General features: G+C 32.5%; 2 protein-coding genes, 1 non-coding gene and 1 pseudogene across 4 annotated transcripts; 1 reads left to right on the top strand and 3 right to left on the bottom strand.

Annotated features, from left to right (window-relative positions):
• Positions 1–10157: 10157 nt before the first annotated feature.
• B0H65DRAFT_419411 (uncharacterized protein) lies at positions 10158–10355 on the bottom strand (the record flags this gene model as incomplete). Its single annotated transcript, XM_062824207.1, has 1 exon — positions 10158–10355. A coding segment is annotated over one exon (198 nt), but the record flags the coding sequence as incomplete, so codon positions are not given.
• Positions 10356–11396: 1041 nt separating this feature from the next.
• B0H65DRAFT_418797 (uncharacterized protein) lies at positions 11397–11552 on the bottom strand (the record flags this gene model as incomplete). Its single annotated transcript, XM_062824163.1, has 1 exon — positions 11397–11552. A coding segment is annotated over one exon (156 nt), but the record flags the coding sequence as incomplete, so codon positions are not given.
• Positions 11553–20269: 8717 nt separating this feature from the next.
• B0H65DRAFT_t140 lies at positions 20270–20357 on the top strand. The gene has a single exon. It is a non-coding gene; the product is annotated as a tRNA-Val (tRNA).
• Positions 20358–22661: 2304 nt separating this feature from the next.
• Positions 22662–22747, bottom strand: B0H65DRAFT_t81 (annotated as a pseudogene). Its single transcript has one exon. The product of its transcript is annotated as a tRNA-OTHER (tRNA).
• Positions 22748–23193: the final 446 nt, after the last annotated feature.

The following is a 23193-nucleotide window of genomic DNA, read 5'->3' as shown; positions in this document are numbered from 1 at the left end:
ATTTAATTAAACTATTAAAAAATTACTATAATACAAACCTAACGATACCTAGTCCCCTCAAACAATTAATACAATAGTTAATAAGAAATAAGGCCCCCTATAACGACGATAATAAACCGGTTAAAGGATTACGGGTCGGTTTAAGGAGGAGAGTAATAGTAAGGAAGAAATAGGAGGACGTTGGAAGAAATGTTCGATTTATATTTATAGCAAAAATTCTTTCTCATTATCTTTCGGCTCTAAAGCTAAACCTTAATCCAAGGGGGAAGGTAGTATAACAATATAGATTCCGCGACCCTAGTACGGGTATTGCGGACCCTATTCGTCCTATTATAGAGACCTACATCCTTAGGAATGTATGCCCTCTAGTTGGCTATACCGGAACCTAAATATACAGGCCCATTCAATTAGTTTGTCACAACTATCCAATTAGCACCGCGACCTGCATATCGCATTCACATGTGTTGTTAGATTAAATAAGGAGGGCGGTAGAGGCTGGTAGAATCTAGGCTCATCCTATATAAGGGTATACACTAGAACCCAACTCTTAACCTCTCCCTCTTTCCTTCTTTAACTTTAATTACTTATTCATTTGTACCCAATTACGCGATACGGAACTACGTGAGCTGGTGCATCGTAACAGTAATAAGTAATTCTTACGTACCGGAGGTAAAGGGAGGGGTTTCTTCGGCGGTCCGAGAAACGGATCGTCCGCTACGTATTTGTATCCTATTGGTAACGGTTCAATTCCCGTAAGAAGAGCTATTAATGTATTAAAATCCTAGAGGAAGGTAAATTAACGTACCTACGGATAGTGTAAGTACGTAGGGGACGTTAAAGTAGGGGGAAGACTAAAAATATATTAATAACTAACCCCGATAATTCTGGAAGCGAGTCCGACCGGCTATCTATATCGTTGTAAGCTCTATCCTATGGTAGCTGAGTCCGCGACGGCTCCGAACCGTTCCAACGCCACACTACGGCGCTATACTATGCGGACATCGGCGCTCCTCGGTACTAGCACGGGTCCAACGCCTAACAAGTCCCTAGCGACCTAACAAATTATTTGTATTAGGATTAGGAATAATAACGCCTTCGTTATTTCGATAGTAATAATTTATTATAACGATTATATAAATACTTTCTTACAATAGAAAGTCTAATAATATATAATATACCTCCTATATAGACTAATTACGTTCAATAATAAATTTATTTATAAATTTAATTACAAATTATTTAATTAGATTTTTAACCGTAATTTAAAGTATTAACTCCCTAGCAATTTCTTCGTAATTCTTTATCCTTTTTTAGGCCTTAAAATATATTTAGCGACGTAATTCAATACGGTATTTATATTAGTATATAGTTATTTATTAGTATCAGCTTACTAAATTAGTATAATAAGGGAGTTATATTAATTAAAAATATTATTATTTCGTTTGCCGTCGAGAAGTTAGAACCCAGAGTTAATATATATTATAAATAGTAAGTATGCGTATAGTTTCCGGGGAAAGTAAAAACGATAGATTTTCTATTCAAATATTAGAAGTTCGAGGTTTAAAATTTATCGGTTACCGGGGAGGGCTGGAATTTAGCGGCGAGCTTAAAAATAATAAGCATCGTTATATATATATCTTTATATACAATTAATTATAGCGGTAAATTCGTAGAAAATAGATTTAAAATAAAGTTGCATTCCGGGTATTTAAAAAGACAGGAAATCGGAATTAACTAATTCTAGGCGGGATTATTTTAAATACCGGGAGGCGGACCCTTTAAATTTTCACCCGGCCCGAAATAATTTTGTAGTAACTATTTAATATTATCGAATATTGGATTCTATACTATAATATAATACCCTTATATTTTAATAAATTATTATTATAGTTATAAATTAATTAGACTAAGAATATTAGTATTATTAGCCTAATAAATACGATAGGTATAATTAATACCGCAAATTTAGTACTCTAGCCGCTATTAATAATTATCGAACTTAAACTTAAGGATTAAAATATATTCTTTAAAAAGTTCGAATCTTTTAATAAAATAATACGTGGCGATATAAAGGTTGTTTAAAACGTTAACCCTCGATATATAATAAGGGTCTTTATTATTAAAAGCCAGCCAATAATTATAATTAAATATAAACTTTACTAAATTATCCTAATATAAACCGGCCATACTAAAAGTTATAAATATAGCCGGCATACCCAAAGAATTGATATATAATACTAATTCCCTAGATTTCATAATCTAAAATAACCGAATACCGCGGAATATATTAGAAAATTGAGTAATAAAATTAAATAGAACGATTAATTATTTAAAACAAGCCTCAAAATATTCTTCAAATATCTCTCTCTATGTTAGTAAATAATTCCGGATTGAAATTAGTATATTAAATATAGTATAAACTCTTCGAATTGACTTGACTATATATTAACGAATTGAACACTACGTATCGGAACTATTTATACCGAATAAATCTACTATTATATTACTTTATTATGTATTAGATGTAATCATAGTAATTATTATTACGTAATCGAAGTTAAAAAAATTTAACCGTACTAATAGGGTAAAGACTATAAAATACCTAAAATAATAATATTTAGGTACGCCGCAATTTATTAATAGGTTAACTCCGAAGGGGACTTTATTAAATATAAACACGATATTATAGTAGCCGACCGGGACGAGCACCGGGAGCTAGGTATTATTCGGGAACCAGGGCCGGAGCCGGAGCCGGATTTAAAATTAGGGTTCTTAACCTATAGGTTCTAATATTTAATTTATAGGCTCGGGTACTTAACTTACAAGTTCTAATATTTAATTTAATTATAATTAATTATCTAATATATTTATAAATTGTACCGGTAGGGAATTAGGGTCCGGTGTAATATTACTACGAAATTATACCCTAAATTAGTCGATATTATTGAAGAAACTACTTATTATATCGGGTATTATAATAACCTCTATTTTATTAGCCTCTCTCAAAATCTCTTAAAGTCTCGCTTAACTATTAGCATTAAAGTTATTGAAATTAAACTCTTTAATTTTAATTTTATTAATATTCATAATTATTATATTATTAAAGATATTACTGTCGTTTAATAATATATTAAAGCGAGCCTATATAACATTAATATTAGAATATTTAGGGTAATTATCTTTTAAGAACCGAAGCTATATATTAATTTTATAATAATTGACTTTAAATTCCTTCCGTACCCGGTTAACCAGATAAGGTTAGTTACGAATAATTTGTAGCCGTAGAAAAATAACGTCGACTTCTTATAGTTATCTAAGGAATTAATGATAGATATAAAAAGTAATTCGAAGGAAATTAGTGTAATAACCTTTATACTTCCGTTGCTAGCCATATATAGTATAGATATCTAGTAACTATATTAGTATTTTAATAATAGAATTAAGAATTAAATATAACTAATTTACTAATATAAATATAGATTCGTATAATAAGTATTTCTTCTACGGGATTAAGGGGTAGTAATTATTCGGGTATATTATTGAAATCTATATTATTCTCTGCGCTAAATTTGAAAGGTTCGTTAAGTTGAAGGTTGGTATCCGTATAACGATACTTTTTGTATATAATTAAATTATTAACATTAATAAATTTTATACTAAATTATTTTTCTTTATTACGTTTGTATTCTTCCTTAATATTCATATCTAATATTTATTAGAGTATAAACTTGCGTTGGTAATATATAACCGGAATAGTTATAGCGTTTATATTACTATTAAATACCGGATTTCGCTCAAATTTAATATTATTTAAATTAAGAAATCGTAGGCTATTTACTAAAGGTAGTAGGGATATTACGCGGCGAAATCGACCTCGTTTTCGTTGGGGGGGTTAGAGTTCTAGAATAAGGGTATTAAAGTCGTTATAATTTTGTATTATAAAATAATCGATATTATACATACCGTTAGGACTATTAAAGTGTCATGGGGCTAGAGCCTAGGGGTTAAGTTTGGCTATTGCCAAGCCGTATCCCGCCTTATCGATAGGGTACCTACCTTATCGATAGGGATACGAGCCTTCTAATTGGCTACACCTACGATTGCCTAGCCCGTACGCACGTTATATAAAACCTTCTTTCGACTACACCCTTCTAGTATAATCTTTCCTCTCTTACTTCCTCTATTAAATATAGTATTTCAACCTTATACGATTATTCGCTATACTTTACTTTCGCAAACCTATTATATTATATTTAACCCTCTTTTTAATTTAATACTATTACCCTTCTCTCGTAAGTACGCCTAAAAAGTCTCCCCTCCTATTGCCTCATTTCCCTCCGCGATAGACTTTTCTATCTACCGACCGATTCTTCCCGCTACTACCCGGACCTCCGTCCCTTTCGATAATAGTACCAATATCCTTCCCCTGAATTCCGTAGTTTTAAGACCCCCACAAACGGCTATAGCAATTTACAGCCGCCTTCCAAACGTTATTAATTGAGATCTCCTCGAGGCCTACCGCTTCTCCTAAACCGATACTCCCTTCCTTCGATAAAATTATAAAGAATAAAGAAGAATTCGAAATATAAGTACTTAATACTTAAGCTAAGTTCTACGTTAATAAATTCGCTATCGGTAATATAGAAGCGTAATTCTACTATTTATTCGCCTACCTATTACCCGCTATTAAAAAACTACTCGTTACGTTCGCCAATTCCCCTGTATTATAATCGCCGGCTACCCTTATTAATAAGTTTAAACTTACGTATAGGGACCCTAACGCTATTAAACGAACTAATTAAAAACTTCATTAACTACGCTAAAAATCCGGCTCTAAAGAATCTATAGCGGCCTTCCTCGCTTAATTCGAAGAAATACTCTACCGTGCTTATATAAATTCCTAATTTAATATTAGTAAAGTTAGTTAATTTACTGCTACCTTGAATTATATTTGGAATTAACGCCTCTCCGACTGAACCTACGTACTTAAATAATATTCTTTACTATTAGAATACCTTCGTCGTTTTAATAGTAATACTTTTCTTTTAGCTTCTACCTCCCTATTTTCGAAGTATACCCTAGTTAAAATAATGGTCATCCTATAAACACTTCTATTAATACTTCGGCGATAATATCTAAAATATCGCCGTCCCAAAAGTAAAACAATAAGTAGAAGAAAGAGGGAAAGTACACGAATTATAAGAGTAGTTCCTACTAGTTTAAATAGTATAAAAAGAGGAGGATAAATAACGTTCGAATATAATCCGGTAGGGGCTTAAGTAGTTACGATAGTAATAACTATAAAGAGGAAGAATATTCGGATTGAGCGAAGCCGTATTAACGGCGGCCCTAATAATACTAGGGGTGAAGGAGTATTATATATCTAAAAGGAAGGACCTCTACGGCTTACTAGGCATACTATCTACTAATTAAATAGGTAATAAAACTACCGTATTATACCCTTCGCCACCCAACTATATTATTAATAATATCTATTATAAAACGCAACCGTAGGAGGGTAATAAACGTTATATTTTGTAGGCATAAGAACTACTAGGCTATCTTTACGGCGGTGAAAATAAAGCTCCTACTAGTAAGAAAAGCAGAGTAATACGAAGTATTAAATAATAACCCCAATTATATTCTATCGCGGGTATAGATTTTTATCTGTATAAAGCGTTTCCCGGATAGGTAAAGTCTAAATATATCCCCTAATTCAATCTTAGTACCCTAGCCGGGGTATAACTCTATAAGGGTAACGGCGGATATATTCTTGTTACCCATTCAAATAGTAGGCAAGTAATTATATAACGTTTATTTGGGGGCCTAAATAGAAGAATTTTATCTTTTCTAGTATTATTGATTTTCCCCGTTTAGATAGGCATTTAGCTTGGTGTAGTTATACTGGATTTTAATCTTTTTCGTATATTTAGCTACAATGTATTCTATGCAGTACTCCCCAAGGGGGAGTAGGGGGGTAATATTATAGGGCTAAAGCCTAAGGGTTAAACTTGGCTATTACCAAACTGTATCCCGCCTTATCGATAGGGTACCTGCCTTATTGATAGGGATACGAACCTTCTGGTTGGCCAGACCTACGACTGCCTGGCCCGTGCGTACGTTATACAAAACCTTCTTTCGACTACACCCTTCTAGTATAGTCTTTCCTCTCTTGCTTCCTTTGTCAAATATAACATTTCAACCTTATACGACTGCTCGCTGTGCCTTACTCTCGCAGACCCGTTACATAAAGGGGTTACTCCTCCTTAGTAAACGGTTATTATTTCCGGAAGGGATATAATCCCTATAATTGTAATCGAAATTATCTATATAGTCATTTTTATCGTTGTTATTTTAATTGTCGTTATTGCCCTAAAGTAAGTAGAATTTACGCTAAGTGCCTTATTATTATTTTCGTCGGTAAATTCGCTTCGAAAGTAGTTTTAAAAATAATAAAAACAAATTTTATTTTCGGTTCGAATATTATAAGTAGGACTAATATATAAATATATAACGTAAAAGCCGGTAGAACGGTTATAGTTAATAGGACGACGTATATAATAATAATCCGAAGAAATAAAGTAATTATCATTAGGTCGAATAAAAGGGGTACTAAATTAATTTACTAAAATATTAATTAAGGTTAGAATATACTACTCTAATAGAATTGGGAAATAGCGAGCCGGACATTCCTCGTAAAAATCCCTACCCTTATCCCTAACTCTTCCTTAATATAAAATATAAAAGTCCTTTTCCCAATATTCCCCTCTATAAATATAATTTAAACGGTTATTTATATTATTATAAATAATATAAACTTTTTACTAAAACTAAAAATAATATTATATAACTAGCCAATAAAATAAATAATTACCGGCAACGGGGTTATAATTATTAACGTATCGAAAATATAATAATGTAAATTAATAAATCGGTCATCGTTATTATATATTATATATTTGCTAGTAGCTAGGTTCAAATCCGTAAGGGGTCGTATAATAAAATAAAGCCGGTAAGTAAATTAACAATCGTTGTTATAAAATCGATAATTATTTATATATAATTTATAATTTTTAAAACTTCGTATAATATAATCACGTAGATATATAAATTTATCGTCGCGACCAAGTAAATTTTATTATATTTATACTTATCCTTACTAATTAAGGGTAGACTGTTATAAATTAGGATAATTTTAAATAATTAATATTATTAAAAATAGGGCAAGTATAACATCTAGTTCCTTTTTACAATAACGAAGACTATATTCATATTAAATCTAGGCTCTTTATCAATAGGTTTAAGCGGTTTCTTCGTTATCCTATTAAATACTAATATTAGTAGACAATTATTAAAGTCTCGAAAATTAAAAACATAGCTATAAATGTTGTCTGCCGAATTTAAATAAAATATTTTATTTAATACGAATAGCCTTTTCCTTAATTACTTAATATTATAGAGTATTAGTTTTGAACCGGGAAGTATTAATATTAGTAGTCGACTAAACATTAATATACTGTTTAAATTAGTTAGTAGAATTATTATAAAAGTGATGATTATATATAGGGGACTTTAATAGGCCGTTATAAATCTAAACTAGTTTTCTAAATTGGCTAGGGTTAAACTACCTATTGAAATTAGGGTTAAAGGGGTTATTCTTATTATTATTAACATTATCTAACTTCGAACTCTTAACGGGTAATTATATAAAATCCGAATTGGCCTCCCCATTAACCTTGTTGAGCTTCCAATAATTCTTAAGTAGAAATATCAATATCCTCGCTATTAAAACGTTAATAATAAGGATTAAAACGTTGGAATACCGGAGCGTAAAATGTTAGAACTTAAAAGGCCGGGGCCGGAATCTAAAATATTAAGGGTTAAAGGGGTGAGAATAGGACTAATACTTAGTATATACGAAATTGAAGGTCGATATTAAAAAATACGGCGGGAATTAATAGTCGTCGATTAAATCTAATTCGTATTTCCTCTAATAAAAATAATATAGTATTTCTAAGACCTCTTTTATTACCAGTTATAAATTGTATATTCGATTACTTTTAGCTAAATTCCTTTTAACGTCGTTAAAATGGATTTTAAAATAAAAAAAAGGTTAATTATTTAATATATAACCTATTACTAAATCAATAATTAATTAATAATATTTAAATTGTATTTACAACCCCCTGGTGTTCGGATTGTAATATTAACCTAATAGGCATCCTATTTACCCGAAGATAATTAAACAATACGGTATATTAGGATTCTATTAATAGGATTTACGTATTTTAAAGGATTTACTATCAAGTAGATAATACTAATCGATTAATCAATTAATAAGAAGGGAAATAATGAATTAAATAATAGAGAAATAGATTAGACAATAGGGGGATAGATGGTTTATTAGAATACCTTTATAATAAATGTTATAAGTAATTATAGTAAGGGTAGGATTATTTTTACTAATAAATACTAATATTAACGTCTTTTTACTAAAAGTATAATACTTCTAAGTAAATATATATCCCTATTAAATGTATTACTCTTAATTACTAAGCGGCGGCTCTTAATTAAACTCTATTTTAAATAATTAAATGATTAAATAACTAAATAATTCAAATAAAATGGGAGTTAAAAAGTTAAAAAGTTGAAATAAATTCGAAATAATAAATTTAAAAAAGGGTTTTAAATATATTTAAAGCCCTCGGACGAATAGAATTAAAAAACCCAACAGTTAAAATAAATTCCAAATAATAAACTTAAGAAAGGATTTTAAATATATTTAAAACCCTCGGACGAATAGTATTTAGCTTTAGTTTCGCTCTAGGGAATTCGATATAATCGAATTCGATATAATCGATACCTAATTTAATAATTATAGGGGGGAACGTCTTTTTTCTCCTAATATTAACGCCGAAATAAATATATTTTTAATAAGCGTATTTTAATAATTAAGATAATATATTATCGTAAGGACGGAGAACGAATTTTAAAATAGTCTTCTCTTGGGCGGAGCCGGATATGCCCGAGGGAGATAGTGAAGCGCCCACGAGTCTACATCTTAAGCTGTGAAAAGCTGGATCCATATATTACCCGGAACCAAAATACTAACAAAAACATCACTAGCAAAACACCAATAAAAATATCACCAGATATTACTAGACATTACCAAACTCACCCTCCCGCTCAGATTTCTATTATTATCCTAAACAACTCCAAACAACGTTCTAATCGTCTTTATAATCTCTACCTCTTCCATCTACTATTACTAGCCCCCGCAGGGGGTGCTATGAGGGCCCCATGGTATAACGACGTGCGAGGACGCTTAAAGCGCCGCTATTAGTATAAGTAGAGACTGTGTGTTCGAATCGTATTTGAGCCTCTTTCTTTCTCTTCTTTACAATATGATTATTAAAACGCTTTGTCCCGTCTGCGCTAACTTCTCTTAGATTTATATTAATTTGTCCGAACTGTGGAGACCGAATTCGGGAATTTGCTTACAAAAGTCTTGTGATGTTAATAAGGTAAAGAGATTAAGATATAGGTAAATTACGGGCTATCCTTTAAAGTAGGTCTAGGAGATTCGTTTTTTAGAGATTTAGGGTAGGGTTCGTACTATAAGTCCTGAACTCTTTTTTTAAATACTTTTTATATTTATTATTATATGAATAAAACCTTATAAGAACCCTATAAATAAGAACCTTGTAAATAAGAACTATGTAAAAACCATGTAAAAACTATATAAATAAAGTATATTAATTATTCCCTTCAATCTATCCTCCCTTTAATCGCGGTGGTCTATTAGTTGTGTTCTTGCGGGGTCTTTTACGAGGCCTTCTTGTATTGGCTATATTGCTTGCCTTGCTTAGAGTATTATTAGTTTTATTGGTAGGCGGCTTTCTACGACGTTTTTTACTAGAAGTAGTTGTATTGGTAGGCGGTCTTCCCCGAGGTTTGGAAGTATTAGGAAGTCTACCGCGGGGTCTACTACGTAATCCCCTTCCCCGGGGCGGCCGGCTATTATTAGTATTATTATTATTATCGTCAATATTACAGGGACCGCGCGGGAGTTGATGTACTCGGTTAGATGTTGGAGGGCTGCTGAGGTTATTACCCCGGATATAATATAGTGGTAGGGGATAGCTTGGTCATAGTTGTTAAGGTATACGTTTGCAAATATCTATAGCTTTGTAGGTATAAATCATGGTGTTTCTAATACGTAAAATATATATTTCGAAGCTTTCGTTGAATATAATACCTTCGAGGGTGCGAATACGAGAGACGGCTATATATAATAAACCAATTATAAAGTCTTTCTTTGAAATATCGATAACGATTTTGTCTAATATTTGACCCTATACTTTGTGTATTATACGTATATCTGTAATGGTTAGGGGGAATTAATTTTTTTTGTAAGTAAGAGTTCCGTTTATGAACTTTCGAGTAGACTGGAATATCGGGATAGTATATTCTGGATCCTCGATATTAGGGTAATTTAGTTCTTCGAAGTAGTTAGATCCCTTATAACCGGGGAAATATACGAATATAACGAAAGGGGGGTCGCCGGCTTTAGGATGTATATTATACGACGGGTCGGTATTCTATGTAATATTAATAATAGTACTAATCGAGCTATTGATTAGGCTAGTTTGAGTTTAAAGATTTTTAGCGAGTATAATTCTATTCTCTTTAACGTAAATAGATTTGCTATGTAGATTACTAGTATTAATATATTTAATATCTTTAGCATTGCGAGGGACATTATAGGTAGAAATCTATTATAGTAGTCGTCGGGGTAAACTAATTCGTTAACATAGGTTTTATAATATACTACATAAACATTATTAAAGTTATTATATTAAATATCGTTAACAACGTAAAGGTTATTAGGCCTTCGATACGGGTATTATAGCATTAGCTTAACTCGCTTAAACTTCCGGCGGCTCCTCGCGTTATCCTATTTGTAAATAGGGAAGTAGTTAATAACCCTCTTTTTAGTACGGTCAGTAAAAGTTTAGGACGTAATTTAGTATAATCGAATGTAAGAATAAATTAGAAAAATAAAATATAAGAATAATAATCTTTACAATTTATATACTTTTAATAAATTGAACGGGTTTACCGGGCCTCGCTAGCTATATTAATATAAATACCTTTAGCCTCGTTATTATTAATTAATCTCCGATCGGTACCCTGGAAATCTATATTAGGATTAAGGAAAAAAATACTTCGGTCATTTCGATAACGATAATTTATTATAACAACTATACGGGTACTTTCTATAAAAGAAGGTTAAATAATAAATAATAAACCTCTTAAGCAAACCAATCCTTTTTAATAATAAACTTATTTATAAATTTAATTGTAAATTGTTTAATTGGATTCTTAATTGTGATTTAGGGTATTAATTCGTTGGCAATTTTATTATAAGATTTTATCCTTTTCTTAGCCTTAAAAACGTACTTGGCTACGTAATTAAATATAATATGTATATTAGTATATAATTGAATATCTATATTAGCCATCCAACCTATTATAATAAAAGGATTATATTAGTTAAAAATACTATTATTTCGTTTATCGTCGAAAAGACAAAAGCCGGGGTTAATACGGATAGTAAAGAGGTGGTATTTATATAGCTTCCTAACAAAGTAAAACCGGTAAATTTTCCGTTCTAGTATTAGGAATTTAAAGTCCGGGATTTGCCTATTATTAAGGAAGGCTCAGATTTAACGGCGGGCTCGAAGGTAATAAACATCGTTATAAATATATTTTTGTATCTAATTAATTATAATCATAAATCTTTAGAAAGTAAGCTGAATTTCATCTATCCTTTTACTTAAAATATCGGTGCGTTTAAGGTATTTAACAAAATAGGAAATCGGGATTAGTTAATTCTAAGTATTATTTTAACTATTAGGATTTTAGGTACTAGGAGGTAGACCTTCTAGATCCTTACCTTCTCCGAATTAGGCTTCTACTAGCTACTTAATCCTATCGAATATTGGATTTTATACTATAATATATAAACCCTACATTTTAGTATATTCTCTTCGGACTTTTAGATCGGCTAAATTAGGAGCATCGATATCATTTACCCAATATACACTATAGGTATAGCTAGTTCTTCGAGCCTAAAATTCCAACCGCTACTAATAATTATCGAATTTGAATTTTAATATTAGGATATGTTTTTTAAAAAGTTCAAATCGTCGAAGGAAATAATAAGTAATAATATAGAAATTATAAAGAATATTATTCCTAAATATATAACAACAATCTTAATCGTTAAAATCTAACTACAAATTATAATTAAATATATATTTTACTGGACTTTCCCAATATAAATTAACAGTACTAAAAATTATAAATATAGCTAGTATACTTAAAAAATTAATATATAATAATAATTTACGGGATTTCTTGAACTAATGTAACCGTATACCTTAAAAGGTATCCGAACACCGAACAATCGAATTGAATAAACTTTAGGCTTTTTTAGAGCGAGCTTTAAAATATTTTTATAGCTTTATTAATCGACAAAGGTTTCCGGGTCGAAGCGTATATTTCGTACATAGAACGAACTTTTACTATGAATTTAAGTATATATAAAGGAATTAAAGGCAATATATTAAAAAATTTCGTATCGAATAAATCAGCTATTATATTAGCGCATAATATATTAAATATATTTATTATAATCAATCTTCTTAATACAAAGGTTAAAATATTCAACCTTACTAGTAGGGTAAAAATTAAGAAATACCTAAAATAATAATACTTAATTACAACGAAATGCGTTAATCGGTTAGCTTCGAAGGGGGCTTAGTTAAATATAATAACGTTTAAGTAGCGGGGCAGGAACTAGATTTAGAGCCGGGCTTGGATCTGGAATTGGGCTAGGAGTTAGGGCCGGAGCGGAAGCCGGATTTAGAGCTAGAGCCGGGCCAAAAACTAGTATTACAGCCGGAGCCGAAGCCGGACCTAAAGGTTATTATTACTGGCCTAAAGGCTGTCCTTCGGAGCCTAGAGGTTATTAATTATCCAGTAAATTTACGAATCGAACTAGTAGAACATTAAGATCGGGTATATAATTACTATAAAATTGTACCCTAAATTAATCGATATCCTTAAGTACACTACCTATTACATTAGGGGCTACACCAACTTCGAGGTCAACCTCGGCCAAAATCTCTTCTAATCTTACTTCTTATAATTCATCTAATTCCTTAATAATTATATTATCTATATTAATACGAACTATATTATCTATAATATCGCCGTTTTCTAATAACGCGTCAAAACGTTCCTAAATAATCTCGATATCGGTATATTTAAGGTAATTTTCTTTCAAAAACCGAAGCTATATTTTAATTTCACAACGGTTAACTTTAAACTCCCTACGTATTCGATTAAAGTTTGAGTAATTCTAATAATTGCGTAGCCGTAGTAAAATAATATCGAATTCTTCGGGTAGCCTAAGTGATTAAATACAAATATAGGTAATATTAAGAAGAAAATTAGTACAATAACCCTTATACTTTCGTTATTACTAGGCAAAAGTATAAATATCTGGTAATATATTATTAGTATTTACGTAATTTCGTAGGGGAAATTAAAATTAATTTACTAAAATAGATACAGATTCGTATAATAAATATTTTTTCTACCGGGTCGAGGGGGGGGAGATAGTATTCTAGGAAATTATAATCGAAAGTATTAAAGTCTATATTATTTATTGCGTTATATTTAAGAGAAACTCTACTCGCACCGTAGGAAAACTCTATTCGGACCGTAGTCTCAAACTTCAACTAAGTATAACTTGGCTAGATGTAAGCGTATGAATCGAAAAATAATATCAGAATATTTGTTGATTTTTGTATTATCTTCCAACCTAAGCGACCCCCCTATCCCCCTATCCCCCTATCTACCAGACAAGTATTAGCGACCTTAGATTCTTAAAGTTCCTAAAACCCTATGTTTTTAATATTTTTCATAAATTAGGGAGTTATAAAAGCGCTACGGTCAGGGTATATGGAGTGGGAGGTAGAGAGAAAATAAATGAAAATTCCCGACCAGCTTGGGAAATCTTAGACCCTAACCCCCTTAAGTTACTTGAAGATTTATAAATTTTACCTACGGTCCGAATAGAGTTTTTGTTGGAGGTGTCCCGTGTCACGTGCGGCCAGCCATGGCTCCCTCTGGCCATGGCCCCACCGCACAGGGACCTCCCTTGCCCTACTTCTAGACCTCCAGACTTGCACAGTCTGACCACACACAATACATCACCATCATTGATTCGTTCGTGGTCGTTCACCCTGTTCACAGTTTTCCTACGGTGCGAGTAGAGTTTCTCATATTTAAAAGGTTCGCCCGGTCGAAGATCCTTATCGGTACGGTAATACCGTAAATAAATATCCTTATTATTAACCCTTTAAATTAATAATTAAAAATATTTTTTGTTATAGCGGCTATATTTTTCTATAGTATTAGTATTTAATATAGCTTGGTAATTGTAAAGCTATTAGTAATGTGAATCCAGAATAGTTCTAGTATTTATATCGCCGTTAAATACCGGGTCCCGTTCAAATTTAACGCTAAGTATATCCGGAAATCGAGGCCCGGCCGGCTCTAGTAAGGGCGTAATAATTTTAGGACGTCCTAGACCGTATTGACTTCTTTTATATAGGAGTTGTTCGGGTTGGGATTGTGTTTCGAGAAAGTTATAATCTTATACGAAGTCGTCGATATTAAATATAATATTTAGATTATTAAGGGGATTATTCTGCATTTGTAAACGGGGTAATCATTTAATTTAAAATAGGTCGGTATCGTTATTAAAATTGTAAAAGTTATTATTATCGTCCTTATCGTCTCTATTAAGCGGTACTTAATATTATTTATAATAATTGCGTTTAATATTTTATTTATCGAAGAAATTGCTACGGGGAAAGTTTCGATAATAATTAAGGTAGACCTTATTTTCCCGTCGAATATTGTAATTTAAACTAGTATAAACGTATACTACATAAAATCCGGTAATAGGATCCCGGTTAATAGGACGGCGTATTTAATAATATATTAGATAAATAAAATATAGTAAATCGTCGATATTAGGTTGAATATTAGCGTCGTTATTGTCGGTAAATTATATAAACATATCGGGCGAATTAGTTGGACGAATATTTAGCGGACTAATTAGACGTTTACCCTTATCTTTAATTCTACTTAAATATAAAATACAAAAGTCCCTTTTATAATAGTCTCCTGAAATATAATCCGAACCCTAGTTTATACTATTATAAATAATATAAACTTTTCACTGAAAGAAGATATTATATTGTGAATCGGATAAATAAACTATATAGTTGCCGGTATCGGGATTGAGGTCGTTAATATATCGAAAGAAGTAATAATTCGGGTAGAGGAATCGTTCATCTTCATTATAAATAACATAATTGCCTATATTATTCTTGTCCGTAAGGGGTCGAATTATGTAATATTTCAGGGAAGTAAATTAGTTATCGTTATTATAGAGTCGATAGAAGCCCGTAGTTGGGTTACGGTCTGTACGGGGTAATATAAAATGATTATAAGGATAAGTAAATTTATCGTTATTATTAAATAGTTATTATAGATTAGGATATTTATAAGCAATCAATATTACTAATAAAGGGGTACGTATAATATCCTCTTCTTAGTTATAACAGCGAATATGATGTCTACGTTGAACAATATATTTTTTTCGACGAGGTTTAGCAATTTCTTAGTTGTCCTATAAAAAGTTAATTATAGAATATAAATATAGGTAGGGAATTTATACTTGTGAATACTTTCTATTGAACGTGATTTTTAGGATTCTTTAATTAGTACGAATAGCCTTATCCTTAATTGTTTAGAATTTGGGGGTATAAATTTTGAGGTACTAAATATTGGTAGTAATTAATTGAATATTAATTTGTTGTAACTATAATAATTAAACCGAACGGTTAACAGGCCGTTATAAGTCTAGACTAATTCTCTCAGCCAATTGGGGTTATTAGACTGCCTATTGAAGTTGGGTTTGTTAACGTTATTTAGCTTCGAACTCTTAACAGGTAATTATATAAAGTCCGAATTCGCCTTAATATTGTTATTATTACCGTTCAAACTCTAATAAGTCTTGGGTGGAAATATCGATATCTTCGCTATCGAAACTTTAACGGGGATTAAAACGTTAAAATATCGGAGGTTGAGCGGGTTAAGGGGGTTAAAACGGGACCGGTGCTTAGAATATACGAAGTTAAAGGTTAAAAACACTAGGGGAATTGGCGGTCGATAGTTAACTTTGGTTCGGGTCTCCTCTAATAAAGAGAGTATAGTATTTATAGGTCCTCTTTTATCGCTAGTATTGGCGGTGGTAGTAGTAGTAGGACTAGCGGTTAATTATAAGCTAGATTCTTTTCAATGTCGCCGAAATCGATTCTAAGATCCAAAAAAAGATTAGTTATTTAAAATATAGCCTATTACAATAGCCAGCCAACTAGTAATATTTAAATCGTACCCGCAACCCCCCGCGGCTCGGATCGTAATATTACCCTAACGGGCATCCTATTTACCCGAAGGTAGTGAGACGATACGGTATATTAGGATTTTATTAGTAGGATTTACGCATTTTGAAGGATTTACTATTAAATAGATAATATTGGGTAATTGGTTAGCTAATAGGAAGAGAAATAATAATAGATTAGATACTAGTAAGGGGAAGGATGGCTTATTAGAGTATATTTATTATGATAAACGTTATAAGTGATTATAATGAGGGTAGGATTATTTTTACTAATAAATGCTAATATTAGCTTTTTTTTATTATAAGCGTGATACTTCTTTTGAGTAAGTATAGGACCATATTGATTGCGCTGCTCTTAGTTGCTAGGCGGCGGTATTTGATTGGATTCTATCTTAAAAGATTGAAAGATTGAAAGATTGAAAGATTGAAAGATTGAAAGATTGAAAGATTGAAAGATTGAAAGATTGAAAGATTGAAAGATTCAATAATTGAATAATGAACCGAATGATCGTTGTAGAATCCTAATTAGGCTAATAGAATGGAAGCTAAAAAGTTAAAAAGCCAAAATGAATTTTAAATAATGAACTTAAGAAAGGATTTTAAATATACTTGAAGCCTTCGGACGAATAATATCCGGCTTTAGCTTCGCTCTAGGGAGCTCGATATAATCGATATTTAATTTAATAATTGTAGGGGGGAATGTCTTTTTTCTCCTGATATTAACGTTGAAGCGAATGTGTTTTTGATAGTCGTGTTTTAGTACGAAACGGAATAATAATTTCAGTGTACTGTCGAAATTGGCCGTAGCCGTTATTTCCTACAAATGTATTTGCGCCGTAGCTTATAATGTAAATTGGCCGAGCGGCCAAGATAATATACGGTTGCGAGAACGGAAGATTGAAGAACGAATTTAGTAAGTAAAAAAGACATTATAAATTGAATAATTAAATAGGGTACGGGGAAGGGAAGGGAGGGAGGAGGGGGGAGGAGGGGGGAAGGGAGGAAAGGAATTTATTATTTGAATAATAGAGAAATAAGTTCGCTACCGGTTAGATTACCAATACATTCTGCGCCGGCCGATAACCGATACGTTCTGCCTTATACTATAAAAAAGAAATATTAGTAGGGGAAATACAAAGAGGGGAGATAGGAGGAAATGGGAGGAGATGCGAAGAAATAGGAGATAGGAGATAGGAGGGGGAATTACCCGGCGAGAAGTAGTTTTAGGCCTAAAGGGCCGCTTCGAGAGCGATGTAAAAAGCTTTTGGAGTAATGTAGAAAGAAAGATTCCAATCCGCTTCTCTATAATCGAAGATATTAGTAGTTAAAATGCGGGGAGAGGGAGGGGGGGAATTGACCCGGGAGGAGGTAGTTCTGGGCCTAGAGGGCCGCTTTGGGAGATGTATAAAGTGATGCAATGTGCGAAGTCGAGTGATAATTGGGAATTAAAAGATTTCTGAGATTAAGTGTTGAGGTTGATTTTAGATATAAGAATATGAGTATATTGAAGAAGAGAAAGTTTGAGAATTAAACGGCGGGGGGAGAGGGATTCTTATTCCCTTCTAGGAGGGAGCCGATAAGTGTTAGAAATTTCCGCTAATTGCTAGAAATTTCGCTGCTAACTGTATTAATAGGCGGGGTACTACCGTTTATTATCGTCGCGATTGTTTTATTTGGCGGTAAAGTGGGTAGCGATAAAGGTAATTCTAATATTAAAATAGAAAGGGCGGCGGGTAGTGAAGGTCGTTGAAGTAGAAGGTAGTATACCTATTTAAAATTCTGGGTGGGGTTTGGGGTTTGCCAATTGAATGACGTGCTTTGTCGGATGGGTAACAGTCCCTAGTAGTTGGGTTGATCGTCGGTGAATGGTATTGCGATTTCTTTTATTGGTATTGAGAAGGAAAATAGGATAATTTAGAATGGCGGTCGCGGGTTGCGATAGAGGAGGTAGTATTTATACTTACCTTATACCCTACTAATTTAATTGGCCCGATTATAAAGTAATACGCAATTGAAATTAAATACTATTAAAAGTCGTATAAATATTTATGTAATCGTTTGAAGGCTTGAAATCAACGATTCTAGAGCTTTGTTGTTGTTGCACGATAGTTGTAGCGATAAAAAGTTGAAGTATTGAGTATTAACGTTAATAATATCGAGGTGGGGTTTGTACCTACATCGCCCTATTAATTTGTTGGGACCGACCAACCCTAAAGTAATATGTAATTGAATATACTTTACCGAAAGTCGCGCAAATATTTATACGGTCGTTTAAAGGCTTGGAATTAAAAGATATTAAAGATTCCAGATAATTCCTAGTATTGCACGATAATTATAGCGATGAAAGAGGTAGTATTGAAAGTGTTATTAGTAGTATTGTTGGTTAAAGGTAGTAGGTTAAAAGGTATTAAAGTGAAAGGTAGAGGTGCCGGGACTACTAGACTTGCCGGGAGTGCTAGACTTGCCGGGACTGCGAGATAGTTGTATAATCGTATATAACGATTATAAATAGCCGTCCGCCCGGTCGCATCCAGTTGTATCGGGTCGAATATTGTAATACTATTTGTAACTATATTTTACGCTATGTTTTTTAGCGGAAGATATAGGAGAATTAAACGAATTTACTATATTTAATAATATTTTTTGGCATTCTAATATATCTAATTATTATTGAGGTATAATAGTTTAAAGGTGTTGAAATATAGCATAGTCTTCGTTGTTATTGAAACCGTGTTTTATTTAGCGTTAGAATTTCCCTTTTGGGTCTGCCAAGACGGGTATTTTTTTTGCATTCTGACCTGTAATAGACAGAATCGCCGCGCCTTCCGCGCTTCGATGTGGGGCCCATGGACCTACGACCTCTGGTGTGGAGAACTATGACAGTTTTTGGGCCCCGGACATCGAATCTCGTGAAGGCATGGGCGCTTCAATAAATTAAAAAGATATTAATAAACCGAATAATTAAATAGGGTGCGGGGAGGGGAAGGGAACGGAAAGGAAGGGAAGAAAGGGGAGGGGAATTTATTATTTAAATAATAAAAAAGTAAATTCGCCGCCAGTATAACCGATACGTTTTATACCAGCTAATAACTAATTTATTTTACTTTATATTATAAAAAGGAAAATATTAGTAGGGGAAATACGAAGAAGGGAAATAAGAAAGGGAATTTACCCGGCGAAAGTAATTTTAAGTTTAGAGGGCCGTTTCAAAAATAATATAAAAAGCTTTTAAAATAACATAAAAAGAAAAATTCTAATCCGCTTCTCTATAATTGAACATATTATTAATTAAAATACAGAGAAAAGGAAGGAGGGAATTGACTTAGGAAGAGGTAATTCTAAATTTAAAGGGCCGCTTCGGGAAATATATAAAATAACGCAATATACGAAATCGAATAATAATTAAGGATTAAAAATTGTCTAAGATTAAATATTAAAATTAATTTTAAATATAAGAATGTAAATATATTAAAGAGGAGAAAATTTAAGAATTAAAAAGTAGGGGGAGAAGGATTCTAATATTTTTCTAAGAGGGAGTTAATAAGTACTAAAAATTTCTACTAACTATATTGATAGGTAGGGTACTACTATCTATCGTCGTTATAATTATTTTATCTAGTAATAAAGTAAGTGGCGATACAATATTAAAATAAAAACTAATAACGGTAATAAAAGTATTAAAGTAGAAGGAAGTATATTACTAATTATATTAATAAGCGGGGGGGGATAGCTCAGTTGGGAAGATCTGGGCATAGTTTACCTTGCGGTTGTTTCCATGAGGTCGTAGGTTCGAATCCTACTCCCCTCTCTTCCATCCGATCTTTTCTAGTTCTTAGATCGGATGGAATTCTTCCCCCACCCTAAGCACGTAGTTAAACTTACAGGGCTCTCCCTAGTCTAAAACCCCAAGTATCCCGCCGAAAAGTAGATTCGGGTCAATTCTCTTTACTTCGAAAAATAATTATTCTATTCGATAGTATACTAACTCTTCTACCCAATCAACACACGATTCCCTAATAATAAATAAAGTAACGCTTACTCCTCGCCTTGACCAACCGGGGCCTTCGGGCCGATTATAAAAAAAGTACAATAATAAAATTCCTAAAACCCTTTTACCCTCCCCTTCCCTAAGGCAGTACCCTAATAATAAGACGTATTTAGTTAATAATAAGGACTGAGGGTGGGGGTAGAGGGGTTAAAAAGAATTAGAGGAAATCGGAAGGAAGGTTTGGGATTGAATGAAGATAAACATTAAATATAAAGACGCGGGAGGTTTTTATCCGGTATTCGGCGATATACGGTTTTTCCGCCCGGCTTTGAACGACGAATGACCGTATGCCTAAATAGGCGACTAGTTAAATTAGACAGTCAAGCGTGAATAAGCTCATTATTATTATTATTAATAAGCGGGCTATTACCTATTATACGTTATTATTATTATAATTATTTAATTTAGTAATAAAAAGTAGTATTAAAATAAAAAGAGTAACGGGTAGTAAAAGTATTAAAGTAGAAAGAAGTATATAATTTTAAATTTTTGGGTAGGGTTTGCGGTTTATTAGTTAAATAATATATTTTATTAGGTAGACGATAATTATTAATAATCGGGTTGGCGGATAATCATTTAATAAATAGTATTATAATTACTTTTATTAATATTTTAAAACGGAAGGTAGTAATAACAAATTTAGAATAGCGGTTGTGGGTCACGATAAAGGAAGTAGTATTTATACGTACGTTATACTAGTCCGATACTAAAATAATATATAAAAATAATACGTAATTGAATATACCCTATTAAAATTATATACATAGTCGTCGTATTTATTTAAAGGCTTATAATTACAAAATATTAAAGATTCCAAATAATTCCTGGTATTATACGATAATTGTAGTAATAAAAAAATAGAAATTGAAGGTAATATTATTAATTGAAGGTAGTAGGGTTAAAAAGTATTAAAGTAAAAGTAGAAGTACCGGGAATACTAAAGTTGCTAGGACTATTAAATTTGCTAGGAGTATTAGGAATTAAAATAACGATCCGGTATATAAGTTATAATTATGCGTATAGTCGCAAACAAACTTATAAATAGCCGCGCGACCGGTTTAATAAAATTATAACGAATCCTATCTATAATACTTATTTCAATGGTATTTCTAACTATAAATACTATTCAAATTCAGGGATTGAAAAGATAATTACGTGCAATTAAATAACGTTTTTTATATCAAGATACACACGATTCTTATTAAACTATATTAATTTAAAAGGCGACGGAAATATGATACTATTTACTTTAATTAATAAAACCGTATCCTAATAAGTCCGGGTTATACCTATTTTGGGTATAGTTATATAATATCCCGGCTTAGCACACATAGATTTTTTTTTTTTACTAGACGACCTAATATAAATAGAATCGCCGCGCCTTCCTCGCTTCGATATAGGGCCCATAGCACCACGACCTCTGGTGTAGATCTCTGCCATGACACTTCTAGGCCCCGGACATCGAATCTAGTTGAAGACTGGGCGCTTCAATTAATAATTATAATAATAATAATCTTATTCACGCTTTAGCTATTCTAATCTAGTCGCTTATTTAGGCATGCGGTCCTTCGTCGTTCAAAGCCGGGCGGAAAAACCGTATACAAGTACCGGATGAAAACCTCCCGCGTCTTTACATCTAGTATCTATCTTCATTCTATCCAAGCCTTCCTTCCGATTCCTCCAATTTTCTTAGCCCCTCTACCCCCACCCTAGGTCCTTATCGTTAACCAAATACATCTTATTATTAGGACACTACCTCGGGGAGGGGGAGGGTAGTAGGGTCTTACGAATTTCGTTATTATACTTTCTTCTTAGTCGGCCCGAGGGCCCTAATTAGCGGAGGCGAGGGTAAGCATTACTTTGCTTGCTTAAGGAATCGTACGCTAATTGGGCAGATAGCTATCGTATTACCGGACGGGGTAATTACTTTTAGCGAGGGGTAGAGAATCGACCCGAATCTACTTTTTGGCGGGGTACTCGAGGTTCTGGACTAGGGTAAGCCTTGCGAGTTTAATTACGTGCTTAGGGTGGGGGAAGAATTCCATCCGAAAAATCGGATGGAAGAGAGGGGAGCGGGATTCGAACCTACGACCTCACGGAAACCGTAAGCCAAATCCAAGCCCAGATCTTCCCAACTGAGCTATCCCCCCGATTAATAATTATAAAGATACCGAATAGATTAAAAATTGCGATGTCGATGGTTGTAACGAGGATATTTTTAACGACGATTATAATAATACCTTCTTCGGTGAGGAGGGTATATTTTTAACGACGATTACAATAATACCTTCTTCGGCGAGGAGGGTAGAGATAGCGATAGAGAAGGAGGCGCTCATTTTCTAAATTCCGATCCTGAATAAGAGGAGGATAGGGTTATTAAATCGAAGTTTAAGAAGAAGGTCGCCGTTAATAATAAGAAGCTTATCCTTAAACAGTAATTTATTAGTTTTATTATTAAGGATAATATATATAAAATTGTTCGCTTTAACGAGGAACGATATAACGGCTTTTATTCCAATAAGGAATATTTTCGCAATAAATTTACAATCCTTCGTAAGAAGTCCCTATATTATATATATTATTAATTAAAGTTACC

The sequence above is a fragment of the Neurospora tetraspora genome (assembly GCF_033439725.1).
Source record: "Neurospora tetraspora strain CBS 560.94 chromosome Unknown B0H65scaffold_2, whole genome shotgun sequence".
NCBI classification, from domain to species: Eukaryota; Fungi; Ascomycota; class Sordariomycetes; order Sordariales; family Sordariaceae; genus Neurospora; species Neurospora tetraspora.
The sequence above is the reverse complement of the archived record's forward strand: the minus strand, read 5'-3'. Positions and strand labels throughout refer to the sequence as shown.